This window comes from Mercenaria mercenaria, chromosome 5 (genome assembly GCF_021730395.1).
Source record: "Mercenaria mercenaria strain notata chromosome 5, MADL_Memer_1, whole genome shotgun sequence".
NCBI classification, from domain to species: Eukaryota; Metazoa; Mollusca; class Bivalvia; order Venerida; family Veneridae; genus Mercenaria; species Mercenaria mercenaria.
Window position 1 is genome coordinate 91788355 of NC_069365.1, and position 16877 is coordinate 91805231.

At 35.6% G+C, this 16877-nt stretch overlaps 1 protein-coding gene across 24 annotated transcripts in view; it reads left to right on the forward strand.

The window, feature by feature from the left end:
- Positions 1–7838, forward strand: part of LOC123558649 (teneurin-m-like) — a 241368-nt gene extending 233530 nt beyond the window's left edge. For all 24 annotated transcript variants that reach the window (XM_053544291.1, XM_053544306.1, XM_053544307.1 and 21 more), the window contains 2 exons: positions 266–1877; positions 2604–7838. In XM_053544291.1, coding sequence (XP_053400266.1) covers positions 266–1877; positions 2604–3460 — 2469 coding nt within the window. In that variant the 3' untranslated portion in view covers positions 3461–7838. The remainder of the gene's footprint in view (positions 1–265; positions 1878–2603) is intronic.
- Positions 7839–16877: the final 9039 nt, after the last annotated feature.

Below are 16877 nucleotides of genomic sequence, written 5' to 3' on the forward strand. Positions count from 1 at the left end.
GGATGCAGGAAATACTTCTAAATCAAACCATAGTATTAGTTAATAATATATGTGTTTTCTTTATAACTGAGAAAGAAAATGTTCAAGTCTGAAGTATTTCTGTCCCTAGTTATGGTTGTTACAAAAATCTTTTGCTGTCCGATTTAGCAAAAAATATTGATCAAGGGAGAATACTGTGATCTGACCTTGTGTTTTGTTGATACTGAGTAAACTGTTGTCTTAGTTTTTGAACAATGTAACCTACAAATTAAATTTCTTATTTCAGCCAACGGATATTCATCTTCCGAGCGGTCTTCAGTATTACCTACAATACGATGAGGAGGGGAATCTCATGATGTTACGAACCCCTGGCCTTGGACGCCATTACTTCTACAGGATCATGATGGCAGGCTCACAGAGATTCTTTTATCAAGTTCCAGATTTAGATCTTCCGTATATAGAGGATTATAATGGCGGAGGAAAACTTCAGCAGGTCATATTCCCAAGCGAGTATCGTAAAGTGGTGTACAAGTACAATCATTTCTCACAGCCAACACTTGTCATTTTTGGAGATACGGAAATTAATTTTGAGTACGATCCGAATATTTCAATGATTTCGTCAGCTGAGACGAAAGGTAGAGGGTATAAGTTATTGGAGACTTTTAGGTACGATTCCTCGCTGATCAGTACTTACACCATAGAGTTCCCTGATGACGTACGTCTGCTTGACGGAAAGTTTGACTACATCTATGACAAAAATTTCCGGATAATGTCTGTTGAAGGGGTTTTTGCAAAGAATAAAACAACATCAAATACGTACAGTTATGATGATACAAATGGCTTTTTGAAGAAAGTAAAGAATTTGAATATACAGTGGCCATTGGTCGATCGTGAGAAGATATATGACGAGCATGTTGTAATGAGTCGTGAACTTGATATGTATGGACGATTACAAAACACTCAATATGTCTTCCGTGATAATATAAGATTTAAACTTGGCATCAGTTACGATGAAATGAACAGGATTGGAAGTTGGAACAGGTTGATCGGACAGACTGATGCATGCCAGTACAGCTATACCTACGATATAGACGGGAACTTGATTGAAGTGAGTCAGGATGGGGTGACGAAATGGCGATATGGTTATGATAATAACGGTAATATAAACAGAATTGAACAAAATGGATTAAAGTTTGAAATGGCTTTTGATGCTGGTGACAAAATTAAAACTTTTGATAAAATGAGATATAAGTTTGACTTGGACGGTTTTATGGTACAAAGGCACGATGAAGATTTGTTGTTTAACTCTTACGGTCAAATGGTGTCTGTCACGAACTCTGGATTGTTTAAATTTTCATACCATTATGATCATCAGAGTAGAATCGTGTCGCAGGGGGATCGTCTCGGAAACATAATGCAGTACTTTTATGCGGATGTCACAAGGAAACATTTAGTTACTCACACATATAACCATAGTAACCTGGAGATGACACAGTACTTTTATGATTCAAAGGGAAAACTTATTGCATTTGAGAGACAAAACAAATTGAATTATGTCGCGACTGATCCCATGGGCAGTCCATTGGTTATTTTCGATGAAAATGGTCTAATTATCAAACAGATTAGCTACGACCCATTAGGCAAGGTTATATCGGACTCCAATCCAAATTATGAATTCAGTTTTGGATTCCAAGGCGGATTATTTAATCCAACAACAAAACTGGTGCACTATGGGAAGAGAGTGTATGACACGATGATTGGACGATACGTGAATCCTGATTATAATGCAATGCTAAGGAATCTGCGATACCTTACGGAAGACCCCCTCATGATGAACAATTATCATCACCGATTCCTGGTCAACACACATCTTCAGGATAGACGATTCCCTACATTAGGTAAATATATCGATAGATTTTATATCATTTGATTTTTGTATTGAAGTAACTTATGGAAACTCTTTATGGAAACACTTTTACATACAAGTTGCTCATTGGTTCTAGCATTTGTATATATAAACGCAATTATAAATATTTTCCAAATTGTTATTCATGATTAAATTTTCCTGTAAATTCAGGGTGATCTGATTTATCTGCTGTTTAACCTTTAGCCTTCTAAATTTCTAAAATGGACTTAACCATCATTCAGTTTGGGCAGTACCATTTGTCCACTAAAGGGGTGTTCACTGAAAATTTACTGACTGAATAGCGAACAGTGCAGACCATGATCCATGTAGGCTGATCTTGGGTCTGCACAGGTTGCAAAGGCAGAATCGCTAGCCGCCAGCAGGCTAAAGGTTAATATATTCAGAAACTTTCTGTATGAAGAGTATTTCTGTGTTTTATAAAAAGTTTATCATTACTCCTAGACATGTCCTTGTTACTGATCAGCCTTGATATAATGGCATGCATTGACCTATCTTACATCCTTAACCAATTTATTGATTTCATGAGAGACAAATTTTCTACTGTATCTTGTGTTATTTAATCTTGTGAAATTTTTGGTATAGAGGTGAATGCACAATATTTCATAAAACTGTTTTAAATCTTAGTAATGATATATCTATAAATGTTACTGAATTAACTTCTTGGATTTCACAATTTCTTTTTGTACACCTTCAACAGATACTGCAGAATGGCTGAAGCTGCTTGGATTTGACCTTGACAGTATGGCACCAAATGTTGGATATGATGGTACTGTACGACCACAACCTGATGCCATCAATCACAATCTCCTACCAACGTCGTCTGCTTTTGAATGCACATTCCATCGAGATATGCTCAACATGTTATCAATTTCAACCGTTCCACAGTCCAGAGTTTCCCCGATCCAAAAATTTGTGACAATTGCACCAGCTCCAAAACAAGTCTTATACAGCGATTTACTTTTGACTTCAGTTAACAGCGAGGTTATGACTGCCTATTTAGATAGTTCACCTGCATGGTCAAAGAAATTTAGTGCTTTTCTAAATCAGTCTGAAATTCTCGATCTCCGATACACGATTCATGGCCGAGAAGTGTTATATTTTGTTAAGCCTGACGCATCAGTAGTAAATGATGAGCTGAAGGTACTTGGTATCCATGGAAATGCAGTTACGTATGAAAATAATATCAATGTAACTGTTAACAGACACTCACACCAAGATGGGTATAGGATCCATTCCTATACAGAGACAGACGTCCGTTTCCATGGAAATTTTTCTGTGATTAACATTCGTTATGGAAGTAACTTTGACCATGAGAGACAAAGAGTTATAAGACATGCCAAAGAGCGTGCAGTCCATCATGCTTGGGCTCGAGAAAAGTGGTTAATTCAGAATAGTTTACCTACGTATCACAGTTGGACAGAGCACGAGAAAACTGATATAGTGACTACAGGTTATTCAGATGGGTTTGATATTCAGTATGAACGTGACCCGAACAAGTTTCCAAATATAGCAGATGACTGTAACAATGTTAAATTTGTAAAAGTGAAAAGATAGGAAAATATGCTGTGAAAACTGTTTGAAAACAAAACCAAAAGCACAAATTGTGATATTTATGAATGATAAAGGAGTCATGCCATTTAAGGCATAAGTTTAAGCAAAAATTCCATGACTGTTTTCTGTCGGTTCTTGATGTGCATAGTTCAAACTGGTACCAGTGTTTTTGCAGAAACTGCATTAAAAACCAGTCTGTAAAGTATTGGTTCCTAGCTTCATCCATATGGTGGTATCAGTATTTATGTATACACTATCTAAGAAATCTATGATAAGTTGATTGCTGGCTGTATATAAATTGATACCATAAATTTTTATACACAGACTGTACTCTAAAGGGAATGTGTAAAGTTATTCAGTGTGTAAGAAATTATGCGTAAAGAGGAGATTTAATGAACAGGTCTTCTACAAAGTCAAGACTTCAAACTGCTGATAAAAGAGATAGTGACTCTTCCGTTACTCCAAAGGGGGGTAAAAAAATCATTAAAAAATCAAAATGTACTGTACCAGGGGATATGAACATGTACAGTGATGAGAATTATTTGCCAGTGAGATAAAATTAGAAAATAAGGTTTTGAATGTTTCATTGATTGAAATAGGATTTCACAGTGATATTTATAGTAAGAACTATAATTAGGCCACGATTGTAATGTAATACTATTATGGTATTTAAATATTGAATTTTATAGAAAATATTTCATATCTTGTTATGAAAGTCCATTGTAAAACAGGTCTAATTTTACGTGGTAGAAGTACTTTGTGTACCAAGTAGAAAAAAAAGACATTTAAAATTCATTAGTGATAATGCTACTGCAATTTTACAAGTGAATATTATTTTAACTACAGCCCAGTATCGGGCTAGTATCGGACTGAGTTTCCGGGGCAAATTTGAGTTACATAAATCTAGTGTTAAAGGACCTTTTATGGAAAATACTTCTTTCGATGATTGAAACCCATTTATGATGTACATATATATTACAGTGAATATATATGTTGCTATGCTATGTACAAGTATTGTTAACTGTACAAAATAGGGTACTTGATGTACCATGTATAAATCTTAGTGCTACACAAATTGTTTCTTTTGTTCTAGTCATTACTGATGAAAAACAGTATATGCCATGTATATGCCATGTACCGTGTACATGCTGTGTGTGTGTTGTGTACATGCTGTGTATATACCATATATATGCCCTGAACATGCTGTTATATGTAGTGTATATGCCATGTACATGATGTGTAAATGTTGTGTAGATGCCATGTTTATGTCTTAAAAAACATGAATATAAAGTGTAAATAGTGTATGTATATATTGAACTATATATTTCATGACTGTGATTTTCAGTTTTCGTTCCAAAGTACTGAAGACCTAACTAAGCTAGAATTCTGCTTTTTGTAGCAGAGTTAAGTTGCTTTTTTCTAGTACCGGTAAGTACATTTAATACATGTACAGTATTATAATGAAGTCCCTTGTTTCTGTGAGAAGGGAAGTTATTTTGAATAAAGTCTTGGAAGTTACAACAGTCAGGTGAAAGTGGTAACAACTAGTCTATTTTACTTTTTTAGAATCGTAACTTCATAGGCAGTTACGAATAAATAAACTGTTGAGGCTTGAGTCCGACAATGCAAAATTAAAGCAGATAAATTATTATATTATCTGTGACATGTCACAGTAAAAGGTTTCAAGTAAAGTCCATAAAATAACTGTTTATTCATATCTTTAAAAATATGATACATGGATAGAATAAAATGTTTAATCTTATTTTAAAAAATGGATGCCATATTCTAGAACTATAGTTACTTAACGGATAAATTTTATAATGGATAATTTTGATGGGACATAAATGGATCAACTTTTTATATCATAGAATGAAAGTTTTGGGAGGACATTCATTTTTAGCTCATCTGATTTTTTGAAAAAAAATTATGAGTTATTGTCATCACTTCAGCGGTTGTCGGCGTCGGCGTCTGCGTCGGCATTGCCTGGTTAAGTTTTATGTTTAGGTCAGCTTTTCTCCTAAACTATCAAAGCTATTGCTTTGAAACTTGGAATACTTGTTCACCATCATAAGCTGACCCTGTATAGCAAGAAACATAACTCCATCTTGCTTTTTGCAAGATTTATGGCCCCTTTTGTACTTAGAAAATATCAGATTTCTTGGTTAAGTTTTATGTTTAGGTCAACTTTTCTCCTAAACTATCAAAGCTATTGCTTTGAAACTTGGAATACTTGTTCACCATTATAAGCAGACCCTGTACATCAAGAAACATAACTCCATCTTGCTTTTTGCAAGAATTATTGCCCCTTTTGGACTTAGAAAATCAGTTTTCTTGGTTAAGTTTTATGTTTAGGTCAGCTTTTATCCTAAACTATCAAAGCTATTGCTTTAAAACTTGCAACACTTGTTCACCATCAGAAGCTGACCCTGTACAGCAAGAAACGTAACTCCATCCTGCTTTTTGCAAGATTTATGGCCCCTTTTGGACTTAGAAAATATCAGATTTCTTGGTTAAGTTTTATGTTTAGGTCAACTTTTTCTCTTAAACTATCAAAGCTATTGCTTTGAAACTTGCAACACTTGTTCACCATCATAAGCTGACCCTGTACAGCAAGCAACATAACTCCATCCTGCTTTTTGCAATAATTATTGCCCCTTTTGGACTTAGAAAATCATTTTCTTGGTTGAGTATTATGTTTAAGTCAACTTTTCTCATAAACTATCAAAGCTATTGCTTTAAAACTTGCAACAGTTTTTCACCATCATAAGTGGACACTGTACATCAAGAAACATAACTCTATCCTGCTTTTTGCAAGAATGATGGCCCTTTTTAGACTTAGAAAATCATGGGTAGGACAATATTTCTATTATACAAAAAAAATCAGATGAGCGTCAGCACCCGCAAGGCGGTGCTCTTGTTTTGCCTTTCTTGTTCATTTAAAGATGCTTTGGAATAATTTGCCAGTATATTGGTTACAGATGGAAATTTCATTTCATGAATTCCTTCATGAATACCATTCATTGTACCTTTTACCGTGACAGGTCACCTTTGATTGACCAATATATGTAACATTAATTATATGCCTATTTATATCAATGATAGATCTAGTGTGCCATTTGTGTGTTAAATGTTCAAAATGTTAGATTTTCAAAGGAGAAAATATCGACAGTTGTAATGTTCAAATTTGTATGTTCAAACATTATTGTTTATGTTTATGAACCAAATATTTAAAAATCAAAACTGTTCCATTGATACATTTCATAGTAGTACAGAAGTAATTGTTCAATTTTCTTTAACATATTTTTTTCATTCATTCTAAACTTGTGTTCTGTTTAATCCATTAACTTTGTGTTTTTTGTTCATTTAAAGAACTTTTGTGTTCGCTTTTTGTATGTTCTCTTAAAATCGTTGACTTGAGAATGTGTGTCACTGAAATCATATTCAGACAAGTTTTTATCATAAATACATAGAACTATATTATGTAAGATCGCAATAAGTTTTATCATCAACTTCCATTTTATAAACGTCTTTTTTTCCCCCATTTTGTTTGACACCATTTTGTGTATTTTATGGTAGTTTATAAGTGTTTAAAGCATAGGAAATTATTTTTAACCCATTTTTCCAACTTGGCTGTGCCAAAGAAATTTTATTTACTTCATTTTTGTAAACTCTGAATATGTACTGGAATTATTTTTAATCTCAAGAATAAAGTCCTCCTTCTGCATGAAAAGAATATCATTCAAAATTATGGACTGTATAAAGTTGTATTTTAATTTATGGACTTCTTTTGATTTTGTGTTATCTGAATTTCACCAATAACAAACTCTTATAATACAAGGTGCGTTCTTTGAAGAAGCTTTAAATACGTTCCTTGGAAGAGATTTCAGGCCAAAGTTTGGTAAGGTAAAATTTGTCACAAGATAAAAACAGAACTGCTAACAAGTATAGCCTACAAGTATTTCTTAATTTAACGGGAAATGTCCTTTGATCTCTGAATCGATTTGAAATCCTTAAAACATATGCAGTATTAGATTGAAATATTTTGATAAAAGCATGACATTGATAGCAGTTGCCATGTCAGTTGTCACAGAAGTTCTCACAATGTTTGAAACTTATCCCAGAATTGTTACAATTTGATAGGGCTGAATGTTTAAAAATGTTTTTAAAACTCTGCATTTTTGTGAAATAAATGCAGTTTGCATGTTATATGATGATAAAAGTTATAAACTATGAAAGAGTAGATGTTGTTTTAATGGTTGGGTAAATTTTGAGTTGTTGCAGTTTTGTTCTTGATACTTTTAGTCTGTTTACGAGTCATTTTATATTTTGTCCATATACATTTTGTATTTTAAATGAAACTAATAAATCTGAATATATAACACTGATTTGTTGTCTTCTGTCTAATTATCTAGTTTAACTTTAAATGCCCCGCCACACAATTATGTGGGGGTGCATATAGCATTGCTGCTGTCTGTATGTACATCCATCCGTACATCCCAAAATCTTGTATCCAACTCCTCCCACACTATTAGCGTGACTTCTTTTGAACTGTCACAGATGTACAAGCTTGATGTGCAGATTGCCTTAAAGAAGGGATTTTTTTCTGTGAATATTTTTGCAGTTATGGCCCTTTGATATTTTTTACTATATAGAGGATGGCTAAGTATGTGGGGACATCCGTGTCCTATGGTTACAATTCTAGTTATTATAACTAAATCATATATCTGGAATTCAATTACATGAGTGGTCATGGAAAATTTTCTCCAGAAGACATCCTGTCTGAAGTTGCTTGACCCTTGACATCTTGAGACATGTGCAGACTTGTAGACAACAAGGCACAATGGTTGGGTTCAATGAGGTCCTACTTTTAGGCAATTTTTTCTTCAATGACTGGTGTCTACGGCGTGATATTCCAGTGAGGCAGCACTATAAAGTTGGGCATTGTGCTCACTGCTACAAGGGATGGATCCGTAAACCGATCTATAAACTCCGCCCCTTAGTTATTGTTGCTGCTTCCCACAAGCTTCTTTCAAAATGGCGGATAAATGTACATTAGCAAATGAAGCTCTAGAAAGTATTTCAGATGATATCTATGTAAAATACTTACCAAAATGTGAACCAAAATGCACAAAGATAGCTGTCAAAGAGGCTTAGTTGTTTTACTAAAGATTATCATGTACACGACAATAAGGTTGACTCAGAAGAAACCACGGTAAAAGTTAGCGCCAAATGCTGGCGTTATCAAAGAAACAAGAGGGCCATGATGGCCCTATATCGCTCACCTGTTATCATTGCACTTGAGGACAAGAAGGTCCTCAGAAAAAATATCTAAATCCAAAGGACAGGAACAACAAGCAAATTCGATGAATTGGTATCCCCCGCCGAAAGGGTTTGTGGTGAGGAATGGCAAAACAGTATATCCGGCAAAACGTTAAGGATGTTACTAAGAGGCAAATAATTTCATTAGTCAAAATCAATTTAACAGACAAAGAATGCTATTTTTTGGTGTGGGGGGGAGGGGGGTTGACTGGGTGAGGGTAATGAAAAAAAAATTGCGGGGGGAAGGGGAAGCGGGGCAGATGCATGCTTGGGGAGCTGGGCTTGACTGGGTGGAGGAGTGAGGTGGGGGAATGTTACAACTTTGCATGTTGATACATATTCACGGAAGGTTTGAAAAAAAATAAAAATGAAACTTTTTTTTTGGGGGGGGGGGGGGGGGGTGTGACCAAGGCCAGGTGGTGACCAACTTCACATGTTTATAATAAATGTTCATGGAAAAGAATGAAAGAAGTTTAATGTAATTCTACCAATTGGTTGGTTTGTGATGTACAAATCTGTAGATTTTTAAACAATTAAAGGGCAATAACTCTAAGGAAAATTGACCAATTAAAAAAAAAATGTACAGGCATCATCGAAGTATGTTGGTCCATATTTATTTCAAGTTTCATGAAATTCTACCATCTTATTACTGAGAAATTGCTGCAGACGTGGATTTTTCATTAAATCAAGGGCAATAACTCTAAGGGAAATTCACCAATCAAAAAAAACAAACTTGACGGGCATCATCACAGTATGTTGGTGCATGTTTATTTCAAGTTTTATGAAATTCTACATGATAGTTACTGAGAAATGGCTGCGGACGGACATTTTTGGGCATTTTTCATTAAATCAAGGGCAATAACACTTAAGAAAATTGACCAATCAAAAAAAAGCTTGACGGGCATCATCGCAGTATGTTGGTTCATGTTTATTTCAAGTTTCATGAGATTCTACCTGCTAGTTACTGAGATATGGCTGCGGACGCACGCACGGACGTGACGGATGGACAACGCCATTTCAATACCCCCCTCCCGATTTCATCGGCGGGGGATAACAAAAGGAAGAAATTTAACCAAAAAGAAGAAAAAATTCTTACAAGGTATAGATATGTCAAAATACACCTAACAATTGGAGGTACCATCCATGTTGTACCACAGAAAAGTGGTCTCGGTTTTTCCCTATGGCCAATAATACAAGAGGACCATGATGGTCCTGAATCACTCACCTCTTCCCACATGATCCAGTTTTGAGTGGTTTTGACGTCGTTTTTTCTATTATTTGACACAGTAACCTAGTTTCTGAGCTCATGTGACCCAGTTTTGAACTTGACCTAGATATTATAAAGATAAAAATTCTGACCAATTTTCAAGAAGATCCATTGAAAAATATGGTCTCTAGAGAGGTCACAAGGTTTTTCTATTATTTGACCTATTGACCTAGTTTTTTAAGGCACGTGACCCGGTTTCAAACTTGACCTAGATATCATCAAGGTGAACATTCTGACCAATTTTCATGAAGATCCATTCAAGGGTATGGCCTCTAGAGAGGTCACAAGGTTTTTCTATTTCAAGACCTACTGACCTAGTTTTTGATCGCAGTTGACCCAGTTTCAAACTTGACCTAGATATCATCAAGATAAACATTCAGACCAACTTTCATACAGATCCCATGAAAAATATGGCCTCTAGAGAGGTCACAACGTTTTTTCATTATTTGACCTACTGACCTACTTTTTGAAGGCACGTGACCCACTTTCGAACTTGACTTAGATATCATCAAGGTGAACATTCTGACCAATTTTTATGAATATCCATTCACAAGTATGGCCTCTAGAGAGGTCACAAGGTTTTTCTATTTTTAGACCTACTGACCTAGTTTTTGACCGCACATGACCCTGTTTCGAATCTGACCTAGATATCATCAAGATGAACATTCAGACCAACTTTCATGAAGATCCATTGAAAAATATGGCCTTTAGAAAGGTCACAAGGTTTTTCTATTATCTGACCTACTGACCTAGTTTTTGACAGCACGTGACCCACTTTCAAATTTGACCTAGATATTATCAAGATGAACATTCAGACCAACTTTCATACAGATCCCATGGAAAATATGGCCTCTAGTTAGGTCACAAGGTTTCTCTATTATTTGACCTACTGACCTAGTTTTTGATGGCACGTGACCCACTTTCGAACTTGACTTAGATATCATCAAGGTGAACATTCTGACAAATTTTCATGAAGATTTCATGAAATATATGGCCTCTAGAGAGGTCACAAGGTTTTTCTATTTTTAGACCTACTGACCTAGTTTTTAACCGCACGTGACCCAGTTTCGAACTTGACCTAGATATCATCAAGATGACCATTCAGACCAACTTTCACACAGATCCCATGAAAAATATGGCCTTTAGAGAGGTCACAAGGTTTTTCTATTATTTGACCTACTGACCTAGTTTTTGAAGGCACGTGACCCAGTTTCGAACTTGACCTAGATATCATCAAGGTGAACGTTCTGACCAATTTTCATGAAGATCTTGTGAAATATATGGCCTCTAGAAAGGTCACAAGGATTTTCTATTTTTAGACCTACTGACCTAGTTTTTGATGGCACGTGACCCAGTTTTGAACTTGACCTAGAAATCATCAAGATGAACATTCAGACCAACTTTCATACAGATCCCATGAAAAATATGGCCTTTAGAGAGGTCACAAGGTTTTTCTATTATTTGACCTACTGACCTAGTTTTTGAAGGCACGTGACCCAGTTTCGAACTTGACCTAGATATCATCAAGGTGAACGTTCTGACCAACTTTCATGAAGATCTTGTGAAATATATGGCCTCTAGAGAGGTCACAAGGTTTTTCTATTTTTAGACCTACTGACCTAGTTTTTGACCGCACGTGACCCAGTTTCGAACTTGACCTAGATATCATCAAGATGAACATTCTGACCAATTTCATGAAGATCCATTGAAAATTATGGCCTCTAGAGAGGTCACAAGGTTTTTCTATTTTTAGACCTACTGACCTAGTTTTTGACGGCACGTGACCCAGTTTCGAACTTGACCTAGATATCATCAAGATGAACATTCTGACCAACTTTCATAAAGATCCCATGAAAAATGTGACCTCTAGAGTGGTCACAAGCAAAAGTTTACGGACGGACGCACGGACGGACGACGGACACCGCGCGGTCACAAAAGCTCACCTTGTCACTTTGTGACAGGTGAGCTAAAAAAAGTTACTAAAAATAAGCTATTTATAGTAACGTAAAAGGGAAGTAATTAAAAAAAAATATTGTAAGTGAACAAAAGAAGGATCTGCCAAATAAATATGTCGGCATAAAAAAAATTTCAGATCAGTATCTTCATTAGTTAAATAGACCCATTTTAATTTGAAATAAAGGGAGGTAATTTGAGATAAAATCAGTCCATAGTTATCTACCCTGATTGTCTCAGTCCAACTAATAACAATAATGAAATTTCACATAAGTCCTACTGATATAAATCCATTTTGATTACAATCAGGGGAGGTAATCAGATATAAAATAACTCTGGAACATACAACTGGATCTGATTTGTCATGGAATCCAAGATTTATTGTTGTTAAGATATTTTGGAAGTTTGTATCAAATAAAACCATAAATGAAGTCTCTATATGGCTGCAAAAGCCAAAATAGCCAATTTTGGACCTTTAAGGGGCCATAACTCTTGAACCCATGATGGAATCTGGCCAGTTCAAGAAAGGAAGCAAGATCTTGTGGTGATACAAGTTGTGTGCAAGTTTGGTTAAAATCAAATCATAAATGAAGCTGCTATTGTACAGACAAGGTCAAAATAGCTAATTTTGGCCCATTCAGGGGCCATAACTCTGGACCCCATTATGGGATCTGGCCAGTTCAAGAAAGGAACCGAGATCTTATGGTGACACAAGTTTTGTGCAAGTTTGATTAAATTCAAGTCATAAATGAAGCTGCTATTGTGCAGACAAGGTCAAAATAGCTAATTCTGGCCCTTTCAGGGGCCAGAACTCTGGAACCCATAAAGGAATCTCGCCAGTTCAAGAAAGGAACCAAGATCTTATGGTGATACAAGTTGTGCGCAAGTTTGTTTAAAATAAAATCATTAATGAAGCTGCTATTGTGCAGACAAGGTCAAAATAGCTAATTCTGGCCATTTCAGGGGCCATAACTCTTGAACCCATAATGGAATCTAGCCAGTTCAAGAAAGGAGCCAAGATCTTATGGTGATACAAGTTGGGTGCCAGTTTGGTAAAAATCAAATCATAAATAAAGCTGCTATTGTGCAGACAAGGTCAAAATAGCTAATTTTGGCCCTTTCAGGGGCCATAACTCTGGAACCCATCATTGGATCTAGCCAGTTCAAGAAAGGAAATGTGATCTAAAATCATAAATGAAACCACTATCGTGCAGACAAGAAATTGTTGGCGCACGCACGGACGCACAGACGACGGACGAAGGGTGATCACAAAAGCTCACCTTGTCACTATGTGACAGGTGAGCTAAAAACACTCCGTCTTTGCTAGATTTTCCCAACAGGAAAAATATTGAGTCCTTATGCAAATACATGGTATAATTATAATCTTAGTTATCTTTTAAGCAACATGTGAAAAGAAATTAATTACGTCTTAGATTACTATATAAATTATTTGATCAAAATAGTATGTCCACTTCTGTCGTATAGAGACTGTATTTGCACGCTAGGCTTATACGATAAAAATATCAAACATCATGTGCAGTCACATATGGTGTAAGTGATTTCTTACATCAAGATAACATTTTCAACAGATAAAGAAATTTATTAATTGGTTCAACAGCTTTATATTAACGTTGCGTAATATTCGACTGCTCTTATTTTACAAGTATGTTTTGCAATCGTGCTGCTGTTGCAACCGATTGTGGAATTGTCGATCACCGCTGTGATATCAGTTAAGTTAATTATTCCTATTATATTATAATATACATTTGTAAAATACCACGCAGCTGTCTTAAAAATAAACAAATGTCCATGCTTGGTGTATATTTCAGAACTAATTTTTGCGTGAAAACTTACAAAATTTTGAACATTTGGTAGTCATATTAATTTTATTTTCAGTGCGGTCGGACATTGCTCGCATACCATAGGGCTGATTAAATCTCCTCCACAATTAAATTAAACAATTTCCAGACCAGCAAAGTTAAACAAGTGGCACAAACCAAAAGGGACAAAGATCTTGCCGAAACCTATTAACCATGTTTTTGTTAGACCGGTGGAAACAAGGAAACGAAAACCTGTGATCCGTTTACTTGACAGTTCATAAAATTAAATATGTCTTCATGCTGCAAGCAAAAAAAAACAACAAAAAAACAATAAAGAGAAAACAAACAGATAAAATGAATCCATTTGCATTTATTGTATCATAGTCGTAAGGTAAAAACATATGAAACAAAAAAAAAGATCAGCGACATTCTAAACTGCATCGACATGTGCGTATCTTTATTTTGTTTCAAATTGCATTTAAAAGGAAAATCAGTTTAAACTTATCAATTGTCAGACTTAGTTTAATAAAACAGAATGGTGTCGAAACAGGGGATACTGTTGTCATACTTGCTGTCTACAAATATGAAAGACATAACATAATATAATAAATAATGAGAAAGCATTAAAATTCACTCCTGAATATTTATCTTTATGCTCCTGATCAGGGCTCCGGAAATTTTGATAACTCAATCGGTCCGAAAAGAAAATCCTGACGTCGGCGCTACCCCACCCACCACATTCCCAATATTACATATTTTGTAAAACGTGATAGGGTAAAGAAATAAGCATGTCATGCATTAAAACTGAGTTACCAGTCACCGCGCGTTACCATACAATGAAGACAGTTATTCAGTGTTATGTGTGATCGTTACTTTGTTTAAATTTCGATGTTTTTCCGAGAAAATACGAGGCATTGACACCGTGTGCGTAATTAGTCTTAAAGCCAACGCACGTGACTTCATTACCGTATACACGACAGATACTTTGTGATGTTTCCTCATTCTCTGACGGAATTCTATAAAATACAATGCGTCAAAGTGAGTTACACGACACATATTCTCTGCTAAACAGCCTCAGTATATAAAGAATACTCTGCCGCGGACCGAATGTGTACGTTATTTGAACGCTGAGATCGAATTTCCCGCATGTATAGTACCAAAACGTCACGCGGGTTGGCCACGGATATTTCATTTCACTTACGTTGTACTTCAATAAGCAACTACATTTAATAAAGTTATATGTTCTCTTCTGATGTAAACAAAATTTCATTTTGAAACGTTTTTTAAAAGACCGATTTGATAAACAGTGCCACTCCGGTTTTCTTTATCATTCGTTGTTGCCCGTCCATTTTTTTCTTTTTTGTACAGTCGGGTTGCAAAGACGATTTTCTGCATTTGTTTCAACTGGAGCCCCAACAAATGAATCATGTAATTTTTTCAAATCAAGTAATTATAAAAATTATTTTTATCGGTTTTCCGTGTGATGTCTCATTAAATCAAAGACCTATAATGTACAATTATAGCTCTTTGATTAAATGCAACGACCATTTGTTTGTTACCGTGATCAAACATAGCCTTTTGAAATAAACCATCCGTCGGATTCTAAATAAAAGAAGTGGATCCCCGTCGAAATGATTTGGATCCAGTCAGAAACGTTAGGAAACCAGTCAAAAATGTTTAATACACCGCAGTCGGCTGTCTGCAAACATTAAAGGATGTGCCGCGCGAGCACTGATTGCGTCACGCGCTAATTACGGACCGATTATCAAAGTGACAATCAGACCGATTGACACTTTTATTGATTATCTGAAGGTGCGACCAACAATTTCCTACTTGGCAGGTGATCGTGTATTGAGATATAAGACCGAAATTTATACTTTTCTCCATTTTTACGGGACCGATTTTTTTCGTTTTTTCACTTCACGAATCGGTCTGAAAAGTCAAAAATCGGTCCAAAACCGACAAACCGGCAAATTTCCGAAGCCCTGCTCCTGATTTAATGTCTAATTAATAAAAGCTTATGTTTTATGCTTAAAGTTACTGTGCCGTGCACTGTCCAGATCTTATTTATATGTTTTGAATATTACCATGCACATTAGTGACACACAGCAGTGTCAATATAAAGTTTATTAGAGTTAGATTTGAGCAGATTGCTTATTGATCCGTTTAACGTTCCTCAACGCTTACATTTTTCTAAATCGGCCTTTGGTTTACGGAAAAAATAAATCTTCCCCCTTCTATATAGCCTTTCCGGGTACCGCTCGTCAGCATTACATATTCCTAGCGCACACCTCAACACCACTTCCTTCGAAAAAAAGTATCAAACTTAAAAGAATAAGTCAGTAAAGGTTTCTAAGTGAAAGCTTGTGGGAAGCAATGGCTGGCTAGCAACAAGGTAAGTGCACTGAATAATCCGCGTTATCTTATTGGTCAATATCATGGATAACAATTAGTTTGATTGACAGCCCGGATCCATCCAGTAGACACCGTCGTTTATATGACTGAAAAATTGTTGAAAAAGACGTTAAACCCGAACATACACACCCTCTTCAATGACGGAGACAAAGAATGGTGTAACATAAAATCCACAGCCTGTGGTGTTAGTCAGTTATATGTAGTTGATGTTTAATCAGTTTATTGTAGAAATACATGTCAGTCAGTTAGTTCACAAGAAATGTCATATGGAGACTTCCAAGTTTTTATTAATGTATAGAGCACTGGTAGATACCTGGGTAGAACCTCTCAAACAGAATGTATACTTTATTATATCTCATCTGCAGGCTAGTAGTTGAATAAAACCCTAAATGGTATTAAAAGGGGCAAGTAATTTAGTCATCAGCCAAAGATGCCAAATAGGTGTCCCATTACTTCATTATTATTGCATGATATCTTGCTAGCATTAACTAACAGTACACTTGCTACTTGTACACATGAATCCAACGTGAAGGACCTGATTATTGAACTTTCTATATCAACATGGTAAATCTTGAGTGTTTTCTGATAACTAACTTGGTAGCATTAAGCTGGTAACAGGACTTGACAAACTAGTAAATGATCATCA